This window comes from Clinocottus analis, unplaced genomic scaffold, assembly GCF_023055335.1.
Source record: "Clinocottus analis isolate CAN_PGR_092001 unplaced genomic scaffold, fCliAna1.0.p SCAF_11, whole genome shotgun sequence".
NCBI classification, from domain to species: Eukaryota; Metazoa; Chordata; class Actinopteri; order Perciformes; family Cottidae; genus Clinocottus; species Clinocottus analis.
The window spans coordinates 11203864-11225674 of record NW_027175832.1 but is presented as its reverse complement, the minus strand read 5'-3'; the positions used below and the strand labels follow the sequence as shown (position 1 = coordinate 11225674).

General features: G+C 43.2%; 1 protein-coding gene across 7 annotated transcripts in view; it reads right to left on the bottom strand.

Annotated features, from left to right (window-relative positions):
- The window catches only part of LOC137801748 (disks large-associated protein 1-like), a 92993-nt gene that overhangs the window by 39297 nt on the left and 31885 nt on the right, over nucleotides 1-21811 (bottom strand). For 5 of the 7 annotated variants that reach the window (XR_011079912.1, XM_068599155.1, XM_068599169.1 and 2 more), the window contains exons 3-4: nucleotides 10785-12366; nucleotides 1085-1299 (exon numbers count right to left, since the gene is read on the bottom strand). Coding sequence is in view for 6 of the 7 variants with exons in the window: in XM_068599155.1 (XP_068455256.1) it covers nucleotides 1085-1299; nucleotides 10785-12248 (1679 nt within the window). In the remaining variant the exon portion in view is untranslated. The remainder of the gene's footprint in view (nucleotides 1-1084; nucleotides 1300-10784; nucleotides 12367-21811) is intronic. The other 2 variants (XM_068599168.1, XM_068599171.1) reach the window with 2 other exon arrangements.

The following is a 21811-nucleotide window of genomic DNA, read 5'->3' as shown; positions in this document are numbered from 1 at the left end:
AGAAAGAGGAAGAAAGAGAGAGAGAGAGAGACTACTCACTGTAATTACTCTCACTATTTAGAGAGTCGTGAAAGCTTAATTAGGCAGTTGTGATATTTCTGGGCCACAAGCTGACGCTGCTTCATCAGAGTGCTTCACGAGAAGAAGAAAACAATTTGAATTCGAGACCAAGATTGGGTTCAGCCCTGTTAGGCTGCCAACACACTGTGACAGACGTCTAAAAAATATTTGTTTCAGCTCGACAAAAAAAAAATAGATATTGAAAATGTAAACTTTTTTAAACGTTCGTCTGTGTGTCCTTCACATATCTCGAGAACAGTCCATCCTATGTACCACTTGCCTGGTGGCTGTATTGCTGGGGACCCGACGATGTGCAGTGTCGACTTTGGTGCAATTTGGAGACGTTCAACATGAATAAACTCTGAATAAAAAAGTGACTGCTCTGAGCAGCATTGGGGGCGGGGCTTTATTGATGTGGTTCACTGGGGACTGCTGGATAAACCAACTACAAACAAACTCGTCTTCACTTCCCTAAAATCAATGACAACGTTGTGCGGCCACACCCACAAGCACTGCACAAGTGTTTTAAAGACACAGCACATTTCAGAAGTGGGGGAAAAAAGATATTTAAAAAAAATTGATTCAAAATTATATTACACAGCTAGCGTCAAGTCAAGTTCCTTCTGTTTCTTACTTACATGATAGCAGCAAAGAGAGCAAAATGTCTCTTTTAAGAACCAACATGGCCTCGAATTGGCTTTAAAATGAAAAACAAATTAATAGCTTTGTCCTTTAAAATGTAGCCTACTTTAAATACAAAATAATAAAACATATTTGAGCAAAAAAAGAGAACATTAATAGACATGTTCACATGTGTCATGAACACATGCAGGGGAAAAAAATGAAATAAATTACACCACCTTCATGAAATGTCACACAATGTTTCAATCACAAGGTTTTATCCTTATTTTAAACAGGAGACAAGAATAAACTGGAACAAGAAATACTTGTGAGGGGACGAGATGCAGGTCTGGGATCCATGGCTACTGTATCAGAGACAGAAAAGACAGAAAGGAAATCTTACTGGAGAGTGGTCATCTCGGTCAGCGATGGCTGTGTGGCTTTCAGGTAGCTGGCCCTGCGTGCCTGCATCTTGGGGGAGGGTTTGGGACTCCCATCCGAGTCGCCGCTGTCGTCCTCGGCCATGGCTTTGACGTAGCTGCCGCTCCTCATCCTCCGACAGGGGATGTCGTCCTCCTTCCCCAGTGGGGAGAAGCCGCTCCACTCGTCCTGAGGCACCTGGGGACCGGGCAGAGGGGACAGAGGAACATCGTCAGGGGGGTCTACTCCGCTGCTGTCCGTGTCCCAGCCACCAAACTGGCTAACTAAGCTGTCCTGGTGGTACATGGACGCTACAAATACAGAGCTCAGCATGCCGCTCCACAACACACGGGATACTTAGATAAATCGAGCATCCAAAACACAGACTGGACTAAACTGATGGCTGGCATTTCTCTTTATCCATCACTCTTTTACGCACACACACACGCACACACACACACACACACACACACACACACACACACACACACACACACACACACACACAGAGCTGTGGTGCAGTCTGCTGGTTAATTAGCACGGAGCAGTACGGGTATGTGCTTTAAGTGAGTCTGAAATTTCTCTCTGGCTAATTCATACATCTGCTTTCCAGGACTGTCTCCATACACGAGCACAGGAGGGTGCCTAATGTGTGTGTGTGTGTGTGAGCATTCATGCGTGTGGATGTGTGTGTGTACAGTGTGTGTCTGCACTGATCTGACCCCAGGGTCTGTGTGTTAATTGAGAAAGACTTGTCATATGGGGTCAGATCCTGACTGAGCGATTATAAATAGACACAAAAGAACAGAAAGATAGTTTTCTCTCCTGTCGTTGAAACTTGAAGGGACAGTTCACCCAAAAATCTAAAATACACTTTTTCCCTATTACCTGTCGTGCAATTTATCAGAGAACTAGGTGGTACTCAGTTTGTGGTGCTTTACGCGCCAACACAGATTGATAAAAAAAACACTCGAGGTAAGAAGAAACATATGCATTGTTCATGCTTTGTCGTTTTGGGAAATCATTCATTTTTTCTTCCAGGTGAGTTTTAATTCAGACAATAAACAATCAGCTATTGGTCAGAAAAAACAAAAGGAACTTGGAAAGATTATCCTGAAAAAACATGTTTTCCCCCGTTCTTAATAAAGTAATAATCACAGAAGAGAAAACAATTTTGATCAGAGGACTATTTACTTTGTTCTGCTTCTCAGGGCTTCCGTAGATATCCATCCATTCAGATAGTTTTGGTATTATTAATCTGTTTGTTTGTGAGATTATTAACTGCCCAACAATCTGAGGTAGTAGTGTGTACATGTTGATATTTCTATGATACATTGAAACCTCAAAATGAAATAGTAAGACAACTGAGAGAACAGTGCCGTAACTCTCCACTGTGAGTAGTTTGGTTGGTCCCACCTGGATTACGCCACATTCCCCCTGACTACAGAAGGAAACAGAAATGATAGACAGAGAACACAGCGAGAAGGAAACCATTAAGAAAATCTCCAGATGCCTGCGTTTTGAGAGTAACTGGCTAATAACTACGTTCATAAAATGACCGTCTTCTATGATCCTCTACGACACTCCTCCGCATTTCAAATAAGGTAACATCCATTCATTGGCCGCAAAACAAACATGGCGATGGCTATATTCCAAGATGTAATCAAGATTTCAAAACGTCAGTCCACAAACCAACGGGAGACGTCTTGACAACTACGTCCACTTTTTCTATACAGACTGTGGTATCGAGGCACGGCGCTGCAGCTCAGGACCATTCTGCACCGACAATATACATCTACTAAAAATGCTTGTGTTTCCACTTACAACCAAGTCCAGCCCCGAGAAGTCTCATTCTTAAATCCCACGAGATGCCATGGCATGAAAAATCTTTGAGATGACACTACAACCTCCAACAACACTTTCTATCCAACTATGAGTCATGTTCCCACCATTGCCTTCCAACAACAAGTCATCTCTCCTGATATTTCAGAACGAGACTTCTCCATGAGCGAGACTCGGTTTGAAGCGGAACAAAGGGGAAAAAGCTTTGATTACTCTGTAGTGTTTTTCCCAGAATGCTCCAAGACGCTGAGCCCGTCAGTGTCTAAAAAAATACTTGTAGTGGACGTTCATGGACATTGCTGCAGCGCTCTCGCTCAATACTGAACCAATACCAAGACGTTTCCCCCATTCGTTCGATGACAAAATGGTTGAAAACCCTTTTAGAAAACCCAAAGCTTGTGTTTTTACCTCAGACCTGACAGAAGTATATACCTGGATGTCTTTGTATGTGATCCCATTGTCTGAAGCCCGCTGGGCCTCACCAAGGCTGCCCACTTTACTGACACTTTACTGACACTAATAATAGTATGTTAAACTGAGATCGAGCTGCATGATGTCTATGTATGTCATATGGTCTATGAATATAACCTACCGCAGATTAGTTTGAATTAGCACCTTTTTAGGGTGTTTATGTGAGCTGGAGCGAATCCAGCTATACCTCTGACTGGAGAGGCTAGAGTGAGAGATTGACAAAATAACAGAGACAGACAGACAGCGGGAGAATTACACCGCCGTTCTGACTAATTACATATGAATCATGGAGGGGGAAAGAGGCTGAGTCTCTCTCTCTCTCTCTCTCTCTCTCTCTGTGACGTAAAAGAAACACAAATGAGCAGTTTGGCTATAAAAAGCGTATGCGGGGAAAGGACCAGCTGCAGTGGCATCAGCAGCCTCTCTCTCACCCACGCACGGGCCTCACTTCCACTGCAGCTCATGACGACTGTGCTGTAACGCTCTGCCATCCTGCGCTCAAACACTCGGGTGCAGGGCAGCGTCCGTCCGTAAGAAACAAGTCACCGTGCAGAGCATCCACCGTGTGTTTTATATTAGAGGCTGTAGATGGTTTCCTTGGCAACGCTCGGCTGTTTTGATGGCTTCAGGCAGCAGCATCAGAAATAACAGGTACAGCAGTGTAACAGCCGCGCTGGCGAGATGCTGGAGATAATAATTTTGCAGATGAAACAAATTGTGGGGCGGGGCAGCTTTAATGTTGTTTGACACGCATGGCAGAGGGGCTCTGCTCCTTGTGTTCCGTTCGCCACAATCAAAGACGACGAAATTGTGTGAAAGGGAAATAAAGTAGGCTGCTGAGCTTTTTTAATTTGTACTCCGAGGCTCATCTTTGTGCTCCAGGTTCTACAAAGAAATTCTGAAAGCGCCCCTCTCTCTCTGTAAGCACTGTTTACTGAAATCAAATTCACAAGCATCTAATCTGCAGTTCAAACAATGTCATCTGTGTTGTATTGGCACTGAACTCAACAGGCTTTTACCACTCTCCCGAGCAGGAGTGAGAACATGTCCACACAGCACCTGTGGTGCGTTCTGAGGCCACCTCAGAGTTCATCAGTGCCTCCAGACATGGACAGTGATGGAGGATTAAATTGCCCCTCCACATGAAGATGGAAGACTTATGAAAAAGGTTTATTTCTCTCGCTATTCATTCTGTTAGTCGATGACTTTGTGTCCCCGCTCCCGGCATGATTGCAGTATTTTTGAATAATAAATGTCTGTATCACAGTTAATAAATGAGTCACACTGCTGCTCGTTGAGACTGACAGCAGGCTAAGAGACACAGAAAGTCTCAGCCACTCTCTTCATCTCAGGCCCACTCAGTTCTACTGGATCCTGAAATAGACAGCACTCATCAGAGGGGTCAGAGGAGCCTCTCACGCAGTAGCGTGCATTCAGGCCAAAGAGGTCACCGGAACTTTCAATAAATAATTAACTGACCAACAATGCTTTACAATCTGTGACAGAAAATAACGTCTTTATAGTGCAGCGGATCATCTCGATGGAGTCTTTGAGGGTTCTTGAAATACCTTGAGAACATCTGTCTTCAATTACACTCTGCATATTCCAAAGGTTGCCAATCTGGTATTTAACACCTTTAACTACATAGAAATTGTACTTATTAACCTTTATTATTTGTTATTTAACCTTAACACAATATTTCAATTAGAAAATCAGTCTGTCTGTCAAAAATAAATAAATGAGTTTTTCCTGATCTGATGTGAGGTTTCGGGACAAGGACTATCGGGGATTATTTGAGGAGAAATTGTAATTTGTGATTTCAGGCTAAATAATCAGAATTGAATTGAATAATACATTAACAAAATTATAATTTGAGTAAAAAAGAGAGTTGCTGTTCAAATCCCACTGGTACACATCATGGTGCACATCAAAGGTTATGTCATTTTAGATATTGAGCTATACATTGTACATGGAGACCAGCAAATAGCATCCATACCAAATGAAAACATAAGCAGATCAGTAACACACGAGAGAAAACTAGCACTGTCTCTCATAAAGCCTGGCTCTCTCCCCAGCCAGTATTGCACAATGTAGAGGCGGTCATTTGGGTGTTGTACAATGCACAGAGTGTGTGTAATACATGTGTGTTGAACAATAATCCCTAATCAAACTCAAACACACATACACACACACACATACAAACACACAAACACAAGATAATCCCACGTAGTAACAAGGAAACAGCAGCAGGTGCTGGGGAGGATGTTTAACATTTACTACTCACTACACATTGAACTACATCCCCATTTGACTTCTCAGTGTTTCCCAGACACATAGTGTGTTTACAGAGGCCACTAAAATGGATATAGTCCGTCCTGTCAGTGGTCAGTATAGAAATGCAGCTTCTCCATTGATTGTGGTCGTATCCCAGAATGCTCCATTTAAGTGCAATCTTGAAACGGGAGATCTTTTCTTTCCTTATGTTTAAAAGGTTGCTTCAATACCATGTCATCACATCTGAACCCGGTATTGAATCCTTACAAACCATTCACAAACCATTTTCTACTTCAGTTAGGAATAACTCAAATCACATATTCTGTTGACACATCTTCTACATTTTGTTTGCTGAGGTTGCCGAAACACTTCAGTGTTGAGCAGCAGTGGAACTATTGTCCACAATCAGAATTTGAGATAAACAGAACATCTTGAAAATGTGGATCGAGCGATGGCAGTCAGTGCTGTTTAGGATTAAATCAGCTTCATCGTACTGTGTGAGGAGTTTAACTGGGAGTTTAGTCTGGATTACTGAAACAGAAGTGATGGGATTAGCTGAATGAATCACAGACTGTTTCTCTGTATCACTAAGGTCTATCTGACGTGTAGAGAGCAGTTCCAAATAGATTCATAAAACGCACTATTTTAAATCTAACATTGTTTACATACATAGTGGCTAGCTGCGGCCTTTTTCTTTTTCTTATTCTTGCTTAACATATTCTGTTGGCAGCCATGAATCACTACAAGGGCTGCTCTATTGAGGGGAATGCAAATAAACCGGTTAAAAACTACCACTGAGAAGCCAAACACATGCAACCCTCTACCTCTATGCCTCCCCACCACTTTGCCGAACACAGCACCTGAAAGCACAGCACAGCAAGACGAGGAGGAAAAAACAACAAAAAGACAAAACAGCGAGGAAAGGTGAGATAACTGGTAGAGAGGCAGGAAGGGAAGCACTACTAAATTAAAAAAATGAAGTCTACAAACAGGAGAGGATGCCGTTCTTCATGGGTTCATGTGAAAGACCTAGCATTCAGAGAGTAAGGCTGCTACTGGCTCTGCACTTACTTCTCTCTTCAACTCAAAGGGAGGAAAGAGGAGGAAGAGGAGAAGGAAGAGGGAGGCTCCTCAAACCAAGAGGAAGTCAAAAAAAAGGGGTGGGTGGCGGGGGGTGAATAAAAAGTGCAGGGGGGGGTGAGTGAGTTGGTGAGTGGAGGAAGGGTGTGGAGGAGAGAGAGGGGTGGCGGTGGGGTTACTTGGGAGATCAGAGTAGTAGACTGCAATGTTCCCTCTAAGGCTGTGGACGCACTATAACGCTTCTATACTGTATAACACACTATATTAACATAGTCTTACAGTTCAAGATATATATATATATATATATATATATATATATATATATATATATATATATATATATATATATATATACATACACGACTACACTGGACGATTCTAGGCAATGTTCCAAATCACTGAGCATGACTTTTTGCATCAATAGCCGCGTTTCCATTCAATCGCAGAACGACTCCTAAAGCCCCAGAGGAAGTGGAAATTTGAGTGTCTTCAGCTTTTGCTTCTGTCGTTCATGAAAATCGGATCCAGCGAAATGAGCGTCGAGCCTGTGACGGAAACGGTCTTGATTCAGCTGCTCATCTCTTCTCACTGCTTACTCGTCCTTCTGATCTAACAACAGGTGAGAGAGGTGTGTGTGCGGATGTGGCTAAACGTGGCAGCTAAATGAAATGAATGAAAATGAAAAGTACTTTATTAATCTCCAGGAGAAATTTTTTAAATCAAAGTCTGCCACAGATGGGGTTTGAACCACTGACCCTTTGCTCCTAAGGCAGAGTTGCTAACCACTGATCTACAGGTGCAGTTAAATGAGGCTAAACATGGCTGTGATCTGCAAGTAAAGGAGAAGTTGACCCACAACCAAGCAAATGTATTCACCTCTTCTCACCGCTTACTCGTCCTCCTGATTTAACAACAGGTGAGGGAGGTGTGTGTGTGTATGTGGAAAGGTGCGCGTTGAGAGGTGTGTGCGTGGGGAGCCGCAGGCCTCTGTAGTTTGTATCACGGCAAACTTTAAGCTCGCCTATTTGTTTAGCTGTCCAACAGAATGCGAGGGATTTGATTGTAAACTGTGCGTTTGTTCTCATCAAACTGGTTAAGAGCGGCTACATGCGGCTAAACGTGGCTTCACGCGGCTAAACATGGCTACACGCGGCTAAACATAGCTACATGCGGCTAAACATGGCTACACGCGGCTAAATCTTGCTAAATGCGGCTTAACGTGGCTACACACGGCTTAACACGTGAACTTTTGAACGAAAAACTAGACATGTGAATTAGGTGTGTTTTCATCAAGCTGGTTTAGAGCAGCTACATGCGGCTAAACGTGGCTACACATGGCTAAACATGGCTACACGTGGCTAAACATGGCTAAACGCGGCTAAACGTGGCTACACGCGGCTAAGCATCAGAAGGTGGCAGTACAGGCCATGCTTTACGCTTGGCTGTGATCTGCAGGTAAAGGAGAAGTTGAGGTTGCAAACCACAAGCAAGCAGATGTATTCTTGAGAGAGAATAAATGTCTGTCGGCGAAGACAAGCATTCACACGTTGTGGGAGTATCCGGTAAGATGCCGACAGCAGAAAGAGTTGTGAGGTCATTTGCTATGTCAGAATTTATTTGGCAAAGGCGATGCCATAATCCATGTAACTCTTTTTTCATCATTTCTTTGCGTACTGAATCTTGCTGTTTCCATAGAGCTTTTCTAACGCAACACTTTCAAATGCACATCAACATATGTGAATGGAAACACGGCTAATGCGATAAATACCCTTTAGGTTTTTTTGTCGCATATTGAGTCAAGATTTCTCACTGCATCGGTCTCAACGGATTGTCGTGTACAATGTGTTGCTATCTGTACTTCATAACACTGTGATATCAGAACACTAGTTCCAAACGTACTATTTATTTATTCAAAACACACAGTGGGGGAGACTTATCCGTTAAGTATAACAGGTACACGCAGTGGCATAATTATTGTAGACCAAGCTAACTATTCCTGATGGTAGTATTAAATAAAAGCAAGGTAGGTTCATTTTTCATGTTTCTCAAAATTACCAACCCTGAGCTTTAATCATTACCCAATCAAAAGGGTAATTTCTAATGTGGTCTGACTTTTTGTAAATCAATTAATTGATTAATGGAAAACAATCAGAATATTAGTTAATTCATAATTAATAAATACATGTTAGTTGCAGGTCTAATGCTAATATATATATATATATATATATATATATATATATATATTTATATATATATATTTATATATATATATATATATATATATATATATATATGTGTGTGTGTATATTTATATACACCCACACAGAATATGTATGCATTTTTTCTCCTTGTTTTTTCTTTTTTTATCAGAAATGCTAAATTTTTTCTGCATTTCATTGATGAATGTGACATGGAGTCATGCCTAAAACCATCCTATTAGCAGTTCTAGTGTGTCCCCAGCCTTAGCCAGTGGCATCCAGTCATGGTTTCCTGCCATGTAAATCTGCAGTTGTCATTCCAGCCAAACACTAAAGCAATAATACAGTTATGCAGTTTTGTTTGAGAATACCAGGACTTTGACTTGGAGCAGCCCGCCACACTGGGATGCACATCCACTGACCTCTTGAAAGGGTTGTCATGTAAAGCTGCATAAAAGGCTATTTCTGCATTCTCCTTGTCGCTCAATCACATAACAGCAGTGTCTAGGGCACTGTCCATGGTGCTGAAGTAGCAGACAGATTTGTAAATGTGCTTTTTTCTCTGTTATATCTTATGATATAATGTATTCTTTAAACTATATACTTTACATATTGAATAATATACCATACTGTAGCCTAAATACAGCATTTTAATAGTGTCACCTTCATGATCAACATGTGGTCCTAAAAGTCGAGAGGATCATAGAGACACACTGCTGTCTGTAGCAACTGTTATGCTAAGAGTAGTGTCTCAATACCTACATTGTGACAGTACTCTGAATGTCCAGCTTTCCCACAATACATTGTAAGAAGATACATTGTATTCATTCTTCTCACTGATTGTAGGAGACGTCACCACCCAAAGGGCTTTTCTAACTCCGTCATAGCACAACAGCTTTACCTTCTGAAGGTCTGAAGCTGTTTGCTTGTTTTATGTATTAGGCTTTGCATAGGCTCGACCCACCTACTTTACATTAATCATTTAACTGAAGGCGGACAATGCCATTGGGACCAAGGCTTCCACTAAAGGGGATCGTGAGGTGCCACATTGGCACACCACATTTGGGCACATCGTGCTGTCAGTAAAGGAGATAGACATTGGAATGGCTTACTATGTGCAAAAAAGGTTGTGCGCTACTCAACATATTCCACTTGTAAGACTCATCTCAAACAATTCTGATCTCGTTTACCTTGTAGCACAATGTAGTTTGTCTTTGCCACTTGTATATCGTAGATCTGCATCCGTATACTGTCACTTGTTATGTTTTTGGTTTTAGTTCATTTATTAACTAAACAAATTCATGAATTATTCTGGGAACATTAAAAGAAGCAAATGTAAATTTGGTATTTTGATAACCTAAAACGATGACAGGTCATTCCTGCTAAACTAGTACTTCATGACCAATGCAACTGTTCTGTATGCTGCTTCAATCCTGTAATTTCCCCACTGCAGGACTAATAAAGGATTATATTATTATGTATTAAATTACCAAAAATAATAACTGAATGTGCCACTACAGCAGCTGTGCATGTTTTAGAACTTGTGGCCCAAATTTCTAAAACGCCAGAATGGCCTCCTGTCCACTGTAGCAATGGATTCTACCCATCAGTGTGCCCTTCTCCAACTGAAGCTATTCTTTAGGCATAGATTGTAGTGTTTGGTCGGACTGAAAACGTGGAGCGTCGCAAGACTGGACACCACTTACTTGAAGGAAACATTGGTGAGGGTAGGAAGTTGTGGAGAAAAGGTAGGCAAAAAGAGGGGGGAGGAGAGTGAATTGGTTGGTTTTGGATGGGAGTCGGGGAGGAATTAGTTACCTGTAAGAAATGGCAAGAGCGATCCTGCTGCTGACTGCCCTTAGATTTGACTAGAGCACTATCTAGGTTTAGGTTACCGGATCCTGCGCTGGCTCGAAGCTGGTTGTGGCTGCTGTTGTTGGTGTAGACCTCTCTGGCCCTGCTCACCGTTAGGCTTGATGACCATGCCCCTTTCTTCACAAGGGGCCCGTCCACAAGGCCCAGAGGCAGCAAGGGGCCACTTCCTCCAACGACACCGCCACCGCTGTTATTGCTGCTACCACTAACTGGCACACATGCCGACGACGCTGCATACTTCACATCGTTGTTGCTCCGGGAGGCTTTGAGTGCAGAGTGGTGGTGCGTGTGGCCATGGTGTGAGTGGCCGTGGCCGTGGGTGTGGGCGTGGGTGTTCGCGTGGGTGTTGGCGTGGGCGTGGCTGTGTGTGTGCTCGTTGAGTGTGCCGTAAGGGTCCATCATGAAGTATTGCTGGGACTGCGAGGAGGAGAGACTGGGGAGGGGAATCTGGGGGAACTTGTCGTGGCTGTTGCCGGGGTACCGGCCCATAGTCATGGCGATGGGCGAGGGGGAAATGGAGGGTGAAGGTGAGGGCGGAGGTTGGTGGTGGTGGGGGTGGTAGAGACACAGCTCCCGTTCCAGGTTGTCATCTGAGCTCCAGTACCCAGAGCCTGGAGCAGACGCTGAGCCGTGGAGCTGGTGGTGGTGGTGGTGGTGGCTTCGATGTTTGGGCTCCGCTGATCGACAGCGCTCGCGACTCTTGCTGCGCTTCCGCTGGCGCACTCCCACCGGTGGAGTCTCACCCTCCGGGCTGGCCCTTGAACCACCACCACCACCTCCTCCACCACCACCACCACCATTAACGCTCCCATTATTGGGCACCTTGGAGGACTGTGCGTGGTGTGGCCCCTCCAATGAATGTGACTTGGTGAAGAGTTTTTGGACTGAATGGACCAGATGACGTATTCTCCCTGGGCTGTCGTTGTTGTTGTGTTGGGCCCCGACCCCCCCACTGTGGGCCAGCACTCCGCGTTTGTACTGCAGTGTGTGGTAGCCATCTCTGGAGAACGATGGCTGACGCTCAAACGGGTCCGCAAAGTTTGCTGGTACCCGGGTGGGTGTTTTGCCCCCATAGCCTCCTCCACCTCCTCCTCCCCCTCCTCCCCCTACATATGGTACCATGGCCATACACTCATCCTTTACCTCAGGATGGTGGGATGAGGAGGTGGAGAGGCACCTCCTTGGGAAGGTTCCGTATGGGACGATGCTGTTGGTGTCAGAGGGGTACGGGGTACGCTGAGCGTTGTAGTAGGACAGCTCCGCTTGATGCGGCATGGGAATGGGCACAGGCATGTCATTCTGACTGATTAAATATGGCTTGCGGTCAACATGGTGACCCAGTAAATCATACGATGGTTCATAAGAGACCAAGTGATGGTGACTCCGACTACTGGACAGGCCTTTCATGACAGGGGGGAAGGATGGGTGGATGGAAAGAGGAATGTTATGGATGAGAGATGCCAGGCAGGCCTGTGACCAGAGAAGGGCTGCAGAAGGACTGTCCCTGAGAGGAGAGCTGCAGACTCTGGAAGACAGGAAGAGAGAGGAGCAACAAGAAACAGTTAATGCAAGGCAACAAGTCCAACAAAAAAACAACTCATGAGAGTGACAAGCCCTGTGGCTTTAATTAAGTCATATTAGTGAAGGAGATGTGAAGACCTTTCAACTTTTGACCTTTAATTAAAGCATCCCTGTGTGCCCCACAGTACTGTTTTAATGGGACCATGGTTTTACCCCATGTCTCCCCTCAGATTTTGATGATCCCTTTTGTTCTCATAGTCCATACTGAGCATTTTAGGAGCAGCACACTGCTGCGCCTTGAAAGCGACTTGGGGTTCAGTGTCTAACTCAAGGGCACTTCAACATGCAAAGCGGGGTCCACCAACCATATGGAACCTACTTGTTTGTTTTTGGGCTGTTATGTATCAATATACCATTGGTTTTGTGATACGAGACAAGATAATGTCTTCGATTTTGGATATGATAATATGACATATGTTTTTTTTCCCTCGCTTTTAAGGCTGCATTACAAAAAAGGGGTGCCATTTTTTAAACTGTTCTAGCTTTTCCTAATTTGTGCCTTTACTGCACTTAGTCATTCAATCCTGATGTTTATCTATCAAAAATGTAATTCTTTAAATATTTTGTGAAAGCACCAATAGTCTAACATGTAGTATTGTGGCAATATAAATATTGAGGCAGAATATTTGGTCAAAATATTGTGATATTTGGTTTTCTCCTTTTTGCCCAATCTAACGATGGCGCCTCTTATTGTGCGACAGATTGGGTGAGTGGGATCCCAGAAAACATTGGGTGAGAGGAAGGTAAGCCCTAAACAGCTTGCCAGTCTGTCACACATTGGAAAAACCTTAACACCCACCGGCATTTCACCTAACCCCCGTGTGTTTGGGCTGTCGGAAGAAACCAGAGCAACCAGAGCAAAATCCCACCGACACATGAAGAACATGGAAACCCCACCAAGAAAAGCTTTGGGATGTGAACCTATGCTGTGCCAGTGCTATAACCCCCATTAAGAATTGACACAAAACTGCTGTGTAGCATAGCAGCAGAATAGAACATGCACCGTGGTAACAGTTAGTGTGTGGTGGAGGCTGGCAAGCGTGTCTATTGCATGTTTTTTTTTTCTGAGCAGCAGCATTTTTTTTAATTGTTCCCAAAGAGGATGGAGAGTATACAGCTAATTACAGAAAAAGACACGTGCAGCGGGTGCTTTTGGAATGTACAGCTGTACTGTTCTTTCCCAGATAAAGTAAGGTCGACGAGGTTGATGTTTGATAAATGTTGACGAGTGTCTTAAGTTTCAAAATGTCTCAGTGCATTATTGTTTGCAAGGAAACTTTTTTAAATGGTTGCTTTGGGAAGATTAAAAGGTATTGAGAAATGACCAAAAAGTCGTCCAACGTATACATACTTATTTGTTCCTGCCCTTTTCCTAAATTAGGATTTAGTTAGGTTTAGGCGGGGACAACTACTTGGTTAGGTTTTGTAAAATGTCATGGTTTGGGTTAAAATATGTATGTTATGTCAGTTAATCTATGCAACCAAAGTGAAATAAATTCAGTATTATACAAATTAACAAGTAAATGAACCTGTACTTGTATAGCGCGTTTCTAGTCTTTGGACCACTCAAAGCGCTTTAACACTACATGACATCACTTACCCATTCACACATGATGGGAGGAGCTACCATGCAAGGTGCCACATCAGTATTATCAATCATTCATACACTGTATGCACAGGAGCAATTTAGGATTAAGTTTCTTGCCCAAGGACACATCAACATGGGTTAGCGAAGCCGGGGATCAAACCCCCGATCCTTTGATTGAAAGACAACCCTGCTCACCACTGAGCCACAGTCGCCCATATGGCACAGGACACAAACAGCAGTTTCTTGTGTCAAAGTCCTTTGTTTGTTTGGCCCATCCATTCATCCGAATCTCATCCATACAAGGACTTATTCAGAATCTATACTTATTATTTATAATAATTACGTCCATTGAAGGACCTGTACCTAACAATAAACACAACTATAGGTTGTAAAAAGCTGCTTGTACAAACAACCTACAAGGGACACTTTCAACATTATGATCACAGACTTACACCAGTCCCAGAACGATGCAGTAGAATTTAGTTTAGTTGTGTAACGTTGCACTAAACTGGGTGATGGCACACACTCAATCAAGGACTTCTCCATTTTTCAAGCACGTCATTTGGCATCTGTGTTTCTATTGGTCGGTCGAGGACCTCCACATGGACAAAGCTGAATACAGGAGAACTCTGATCCACAAATCTGCTGATGCTGACTGGAGGTGGAACAGGAAACGCAGCCTTGGATTTGGCTGCTGTTTGAGCTGAATAAAAGCTGGAGCAAACGTTCCTTGGGCCAAAGTGTAACGTGACCATGTATCATTAATAATCCACTGAAATCCCACATACAATGGCTCTGAGTGGCCCAGTTGGTAACCAAGAAGAAGCTGTTACTTGGGACAAAACCAAACCTCTGAATCACTGCACTAAATTGAATAAGTGTGGGGTTGATTCAAGAACTGCAACCAATAAACACGGGTCACAGAGGGATGAGGAGTAATAAACATGGACGTCCTTTGCAAGTCCTTTTTCTTTTCTCCTCAGTGGACGAGGCCAACCCATCCAATCAGTTTGCACGTATTAATTCAGGTAGGAGTTTTGTCAGAAATCCATCACTCTGATCTTATATAACTGTTCACATCTCAGGCGACTCTGGGGAAAGGCCCCGGGGTTCAGACTGCTCGCCAGGCAGTTTTATCACAGATCAACAGCCATGCAGGGCCACAGTGTTGATGTGTATGCTGCATGGCTATGATCGCACTCACTCTTGCATTTGCGGTGGCGTTGTGGGAAAGGTGGGAGCGTGTGCATGTCTGTGCGAGTTTCCTCTGTCCTACTTGGTCCGTGACACAACTGCTTAAACACAACCTGACAGCTCCACTGGTAGAAGTGCTGCTAACAAGCTACAGTAAGTATCGATGAGCCGGGGAAGCCACACACTCGTACACTCTCACACTGAGATTCGTTGAACTCGGTTTTGGTTGGTTGTTTTGTGAAAGGAAATGTGAATTCCCTTTGAACCAGAACCTACTTGTTTTTTTTACGATTAACTCTACGAGGAACTTTAATTTTGTGTTGATTTTGGCGCCCCCTGTGGTCAAAAAAGGGTGTGTTTCTTAGCCCGAGAGTCTCTTAAGAAACCTCTACTTTTACAGCTGCAGGAACTGATAGTTTTTTAGTCCTGGTTCTTGTTCTCCCGTTACCTGCCAACATTACGGCCTAATCCTCCAGCAGCGTGGTGTTGGCTCCCAGGGGACCTGCTGCTACCCGGAGGAGGACCACCATTGACAAGCATTAAAAATAACAATAACGTCGGTGTGCTGGGCGACTCTAAATGGTCGTTGCGCCACCTACTGTTCTGGTGTATGGATAAGGCACGGGAACCATAAACCAAAACGAGTCAGTCGATGCAACTGTGTGGCCAGCCGCAGTTGTAGTTGCAAGAGTGTATATCGCCCCTTTAGCCTAAAAACAAAGTCCAAAATTTAAGTTCGAGACCAAGCATTGCTATTTGAAGAGTTGAGAGGGAGAATGTGTTGGTTGAGGAAGTGATTACAATCTTTTATTTCTAGGTGTGTGAACATGGACCGCATCAGAACCAAAATGCCACAATGCAGTCTTTTACCCTAGTCAAGACTCAATGACTCAGAGTTAAAACTTAGTTTTTTGTGAGATTCAAACAATGTTTTTTGTCTTGAGTAGGTTGACACAGAAAGAGAACATTATGCTGGGAAGTATAACAAAAAAAGTACTTTTTGTTCGTTTAACCTTCACAAAGACAGCGCAGACCAGATCCACTCTTTCCGTCCTTACCTTTCACAATAAAAGTCCCAGACACACACAGCCCACACTGCAAAACTGTTTACCCGAGAGAGCTCAGATTCACTCAGACTCTTTTGGTAAAAGGAAACTTAATCAAATAGCTTGCAATTCCCTCATTGGAATTAAAATTTTAACTTACAAGTTATCATAAATGGTGGGCGATTGACTGAGTGTTTTTGCCAAGGCCACGGCTTAATGTCAGTCAAAAGAGATGCGATAGAGTCCCTTACAACCGTTGTGTGGGAAAATGAACATTGTGTTCATGAGTCCTTACTGCACACCACTCAAACCAAATGGCCTTAAACAGTAAAAACATGGAAGTACAACAGCATATTTCATGAATACCCACCGAAACACTTCTCAATACTACATTTTTAATTCACAGAGAGAAAGGGTCATGAAATATAGAGTCCACAGACTTTAGATACAGCTCATTCACTAAGCCTATATCATGAGGAGTGTAAATGAACATCATTAGTTTCTCTTCTTCCCATTAATGTTGCCTAAGATGTGAAAGAACCCTAGATAAAACACTGGATGTGTGTTCTTTGGACAATTATGGGTTGGGAGTCCTGAATTACTGTCTTTCACAGAAAAGACAGGATACTCACACACTGTATCTAAAAATAAAACGCAACTGAATCGAGGGAGGAAGTGATTCACTTCAAATGATGCATTAGTGAAGTCAGACGTTACTGTATAAGGACTCAAATGTTTTTGTGGAAACAACTGCTTGATGAGCGACCCGTCTGTCAGAAGGCTGTAACCTTAAATTAAGTCACACTTTCCACATCCTTCAGAGATGAATAATAATGATGAAGGTTAATGACAAATTAATTGTGATGTAGATGTGTTGATCGGCAAAAGGTGAAGATCAGATATAACATGACGTTGGGTTTCGTTATAAATTTAATGGATTCCAGTAAAGCTGTAATCCAGTGAGCTGTAAAGAACAAACCAATTTCATGTACGTAAACATGATACACGTGGCATCATATTCTTGCAATTTTGGTGTACAGTCGTCCCTCGGTATAACGCAGTTCACCTTTCGCAGACTCGCGTATTTATTTTTTTTTGTTGCTTTTTTTTTTACAGCGTACAGTATGAACGCGCATTGTGTTCTGCGCCCTCATTAAGCAAAGGTCCGTGCAGTGTCTCCTGTACAGTACAGAATACGTCTGTATAAAAAGTCAGCGGAGCGGCGCCCGGACAAAGAGGCCCGGTCAGAGGACCTCGTAGATTGATCATTAAAACGAAATTTGTTAAACATCCATCCATCCATTATCTTAACCGCTTATCCTCATTAGGGTCGCGGGGCGCTGGAGCCGATCCCAGCTGTCAAGGGGCGAAGGCAGGGTACACCCTGGACAGGTCGCCAGTTCATCACAGGGCAGACATATAGACAAACAACCATTCACACTCACATTCACACAATTTGTTAAACATGTTCGGGCTTATTTTTTTAAATCCGCGAAACTTTGAAAGTGTTTAAATAAGAAAGAAATGTGAGAAAATGTTAATGCCTGTCTGACGAAAGTGTATAAAGTGTGTGGTTAGGGGTTTTATGGCCTTAAAACATGTGTAATAATGGTAAAAAATAAAGCTGACTACTTCGTGGATTTCGTCTATCGCAGGTTATTTTTGCAACGTATCCCCGCAATAAATGAGGGACTACTTTTGGTTACTTTTGGTGATGAGATTATGATAGTTAAGGCATGCCCAGTGTCTCTGTAGAGTGAACACTATTTTGTTATACTATTTAAACAATGGACAAAGGTATGTGGATACCCTGGCATTACAAAATGTTACGCATTGATGGAATATTTCAGGTCTTGTCTCAATGAGGCTGTTGGTACTATTGTACCTCAGTAGAGACCAAAAGCAAAGGCTGCTCACAGACCTGGCTAGCTGCCCGATCGCCAGAGACAGATGGATAAACTGTTGTATTTCAAGAAATGATTCCAGCACATAATGTTAAACTGTCTTCTCTACATTTTTGGGATTTTTTTCTTTAGGATGAAATAAACAAGATATGTCAGTTAAACTCTTTTGAGGGTTTGTGAGGTGTATTTTTGAGCTTAAGAGGATCACACTGTCCCAGAGACTACCAGCAACTCCAACAACAACAATAATAATAATACTTTGTAAATCATATTATCAGTATCATTAGTGTTGTTATTATTATGACAATCATATAGCCTTATTTTATTTTTATTAAAATGTTTACTGTAAACATGAATTCAATTTCTTTAGCATTTTTTGTACAAAGTACTTCCCACCAACAGGGTTCATACACATTGTGACCAATGGATTTCATGACTTTCTCACATGAAAAAGTGATAAAATGTAGTATTTCAACTATCAATAATATTTCCAAAGCATACAGTACACCTTAGTACACCTTAAATGATACACATGAATGAGTTTGATAAAAAGAATAAACATTTATATGGATGCCTGTATGTATGCCTGCTTATATTTTAAGTGTCTTTCTTTTAAATGCATATGAATTATTTCAAATTCAGCGTAAATGAAAGTCATAAACATACAAATATAACACTTTCCAAAACTTTTGGGATACATTTTTTTTCACTGACTTTTCCAGGCCTGGAAATAACCATTTCAAAATACCATTGCTTTTCCAGGTTTTCGATGACCATAAGAACCTTGCACCAAGAACAGATCATAGCATGTTCCTCCCCCGACAACCACTTTTCTTGTTGTTGTTCTGTCATAAAACTATTGTACATAAAAAAGAGCCCGGACAAGTGAAACCGGGGCACCCTCCCGGAGCCAGACCCGGGAGGCGAGCTCGTCGGCGAGCATCTGGTGGCCGGGCTTTTGCCCATAGGGCCCGGTCGGGCTCAGCCCGAAAAAACATCATGGCGCCGCTGCCACTCCGTGGACTCACTGCCCGCGGAGAGGACCATCGGGGTCGGGTGCAGTGCAGACCGGGCGGCAGGCCAGGCGAAAGACCTGGGCGAGCCGATCGCCGGCAGCATGGACTAGCTCTAGGGACGTGGAACGTCACCTCGCTAGCGGGGAAAGAGCCGGAGCTGGCGCAGGAGGCGGAGCGGTACCAGCTAGATATAGTTGGGGTCACCTCCACGCACAGCAAGAGCTCTGGAACCAAGCTCCTGGAGAAGGGTTGGACTTTGTCCTTTTCTGGAGTTGCCCAGGGTGAGAGGCGCCGGGCGAGAGTGGGGATAAATCACGAGCCCCCGGCTGAGCGCCGCTATGTTGGACTTTTTTCCGGTGAGCGAGAGGGTCGCCTCCCTGCGCCTCCGGGTTGCGGGGACCAAAGCTCTGACTGCTGTTTGTGCTTATGCACCGAACAGCAGCTCGGAGTATCCGGCCTTCTTGGAGTCGGTTGGAGGGGTCCTGGAGAGGGCGCCTCCTGCCGACTCTATAGTTCTCCTGGGAGACTTGGATGAAAATGGATGGATAAAAAAGAGCCAAATATTTATTTATGTTACACAGCGGAACTGTAGATTAGCTATTATTACAACTGATGGATGAATGTAAACTTCTAGAAGGAGGAGCGAGAAAGGAGGTGTATTAGAGGAGGAACGGAGGTAAAGAAGCAGACGGAAACAAAGTCGACAAGATAATATAGAAGGGATGGAAAAACAGATAAGAGATTGACGGCTGCACCCCAACCCGTCTTTTACCACCACCTCCTGCTGCATTTTTCAAAGCGCCATATGTACCAGGCAGGCTGGGTTGATGCTGTGTGTAGGCGGAAGGAGAAATGAAAATAGGGCTGAGATCAAGTTATTTTAGGCTAAATGGAAGCTTGCGAACAAAAAGCCTTTGAGTCACCCTCTGAGTGCGGATACCAGCACCGAAGGCACACAGGATACTCAGTGAATGTAGTCAGATTACTTCTACACCGGGGCATGGTGCGGCTGATGACAGAGAGATGATGAACATTGAAAGGTGATAATGAGGATGATGACAAATCTATTTTTTTCTTCAAACTTCTTCCAGAAAGCTGTTTGCATGATGAAGCTGAGTGACAAACCCTTAAGTCCTGGGGTCTGGTCACCATTCTGACCACCTTAAGACCTGAACCCAACGGGGGCGTAGAACGATTAATACACAACATTAATACACAACAATTGTTCAATGCTCGACTGCTCATATTTAGCTACATAGGCTATTCATATCAGCAGCGATGAATTTTTTAAAAATAGATTTGTGCAGACAGAAGACCAACTACAGGATCCTATTGACCCAAAGCAGCTTCTGGCAGTCTGTCTGAACTCTATTGTTGTTTAGCCTGAAGCTGCAGTGTGTTTGATGCTCTTTTCCTGCGTTTAGCTAATAGAAAGTCCTCTGTACATGGACGAGAGAAAACTACAATAATTCTACCAGACTGACGACTGAAAGAGACAAAGATCAGTCTGAGAAACAGGTGAATAAGAAGCGATAAGCACCCAGTTAAAAGAAACTGGGTGCTTAGCATCAATGTGTTAAATAGGAACAGCTTCCAGGTTCAGTGTCAAGAGTTCGCAATAAAAGCAGACCAGATCAAGCCGGACTTACAAGGCTGTGTGCCACTTTAGTGAGGCTCCTCTTCCAACTTCACAGTAAATATAAGGTTAGTGCGGTCAGCACTAACCTTCTATTTGAACCATCACAGTTCAAAACCTCAGTCAGAGAGACTCACTCAATATTTAGCATTCATTGATGATCACGGGTCACTGAAGCTTTTCTGGACGGGAAAACTAATTCAACATCCAAGTTCCAACAGTATTCTCCCCGCCACGTAACACTGTGGGGACTTTGAAATGGTAGTTTGAATCCTTTGATGCTTCTTTTTTTGGGGTCAAAACTATTTCCAAAGTAAATAAAACATTTAGTCTGAATTATACTGTTTTTTTTATTGCGGGTTAAAAAAAAAAAAGACGTTTTTGAAGGAAAGAAAAAATATCAATTTAACAGCCAGTTTCAGAACTTTTGAACAGCAGTGTACCGTACAGAGTACAGACATATGCAGTAGACCAACCATCAGAAACTTTGCCATTTAGTTGCCTCTACATTCTCAGGTTAATCAAACAGTCGATGAAATTCCTAAACCTATCAAACAGTGTACAGAATGTGAAGCCCTCTAAGAATTATTTTTGATTTTGGGCTATATTAATTGAATTGAACAGTGGGTATTTAATTAGCTTCCTTTCCAGTCTGAATAATGTAAATAAAAGGTTGGAAAACATAGCTCACAAATATATGGATCACACCACAATATAAAATGACACCTCCAGTAAATGTGATCCCCACTCCTTCCTCCGAGTGCCCACCAGTGTGATCATCGAGTGAACATGCATCTGAAAGTAAACTGGGGCTTATTTCACAGTCCTGACAGTGTGTTAATGTGCTGGTGAGATGCTGTGAGATCTGAGCACGCTCAGTTGGCTGCTGACAGTGTCCTGCTCTCTGAAGAAAAAAAAAAACACAGGACATGAAGACACAGCCGCTAACTGATTTCTGAACAAAATCTACATTAGACTGAATATTTCAAAAGAGACACTGCTTGT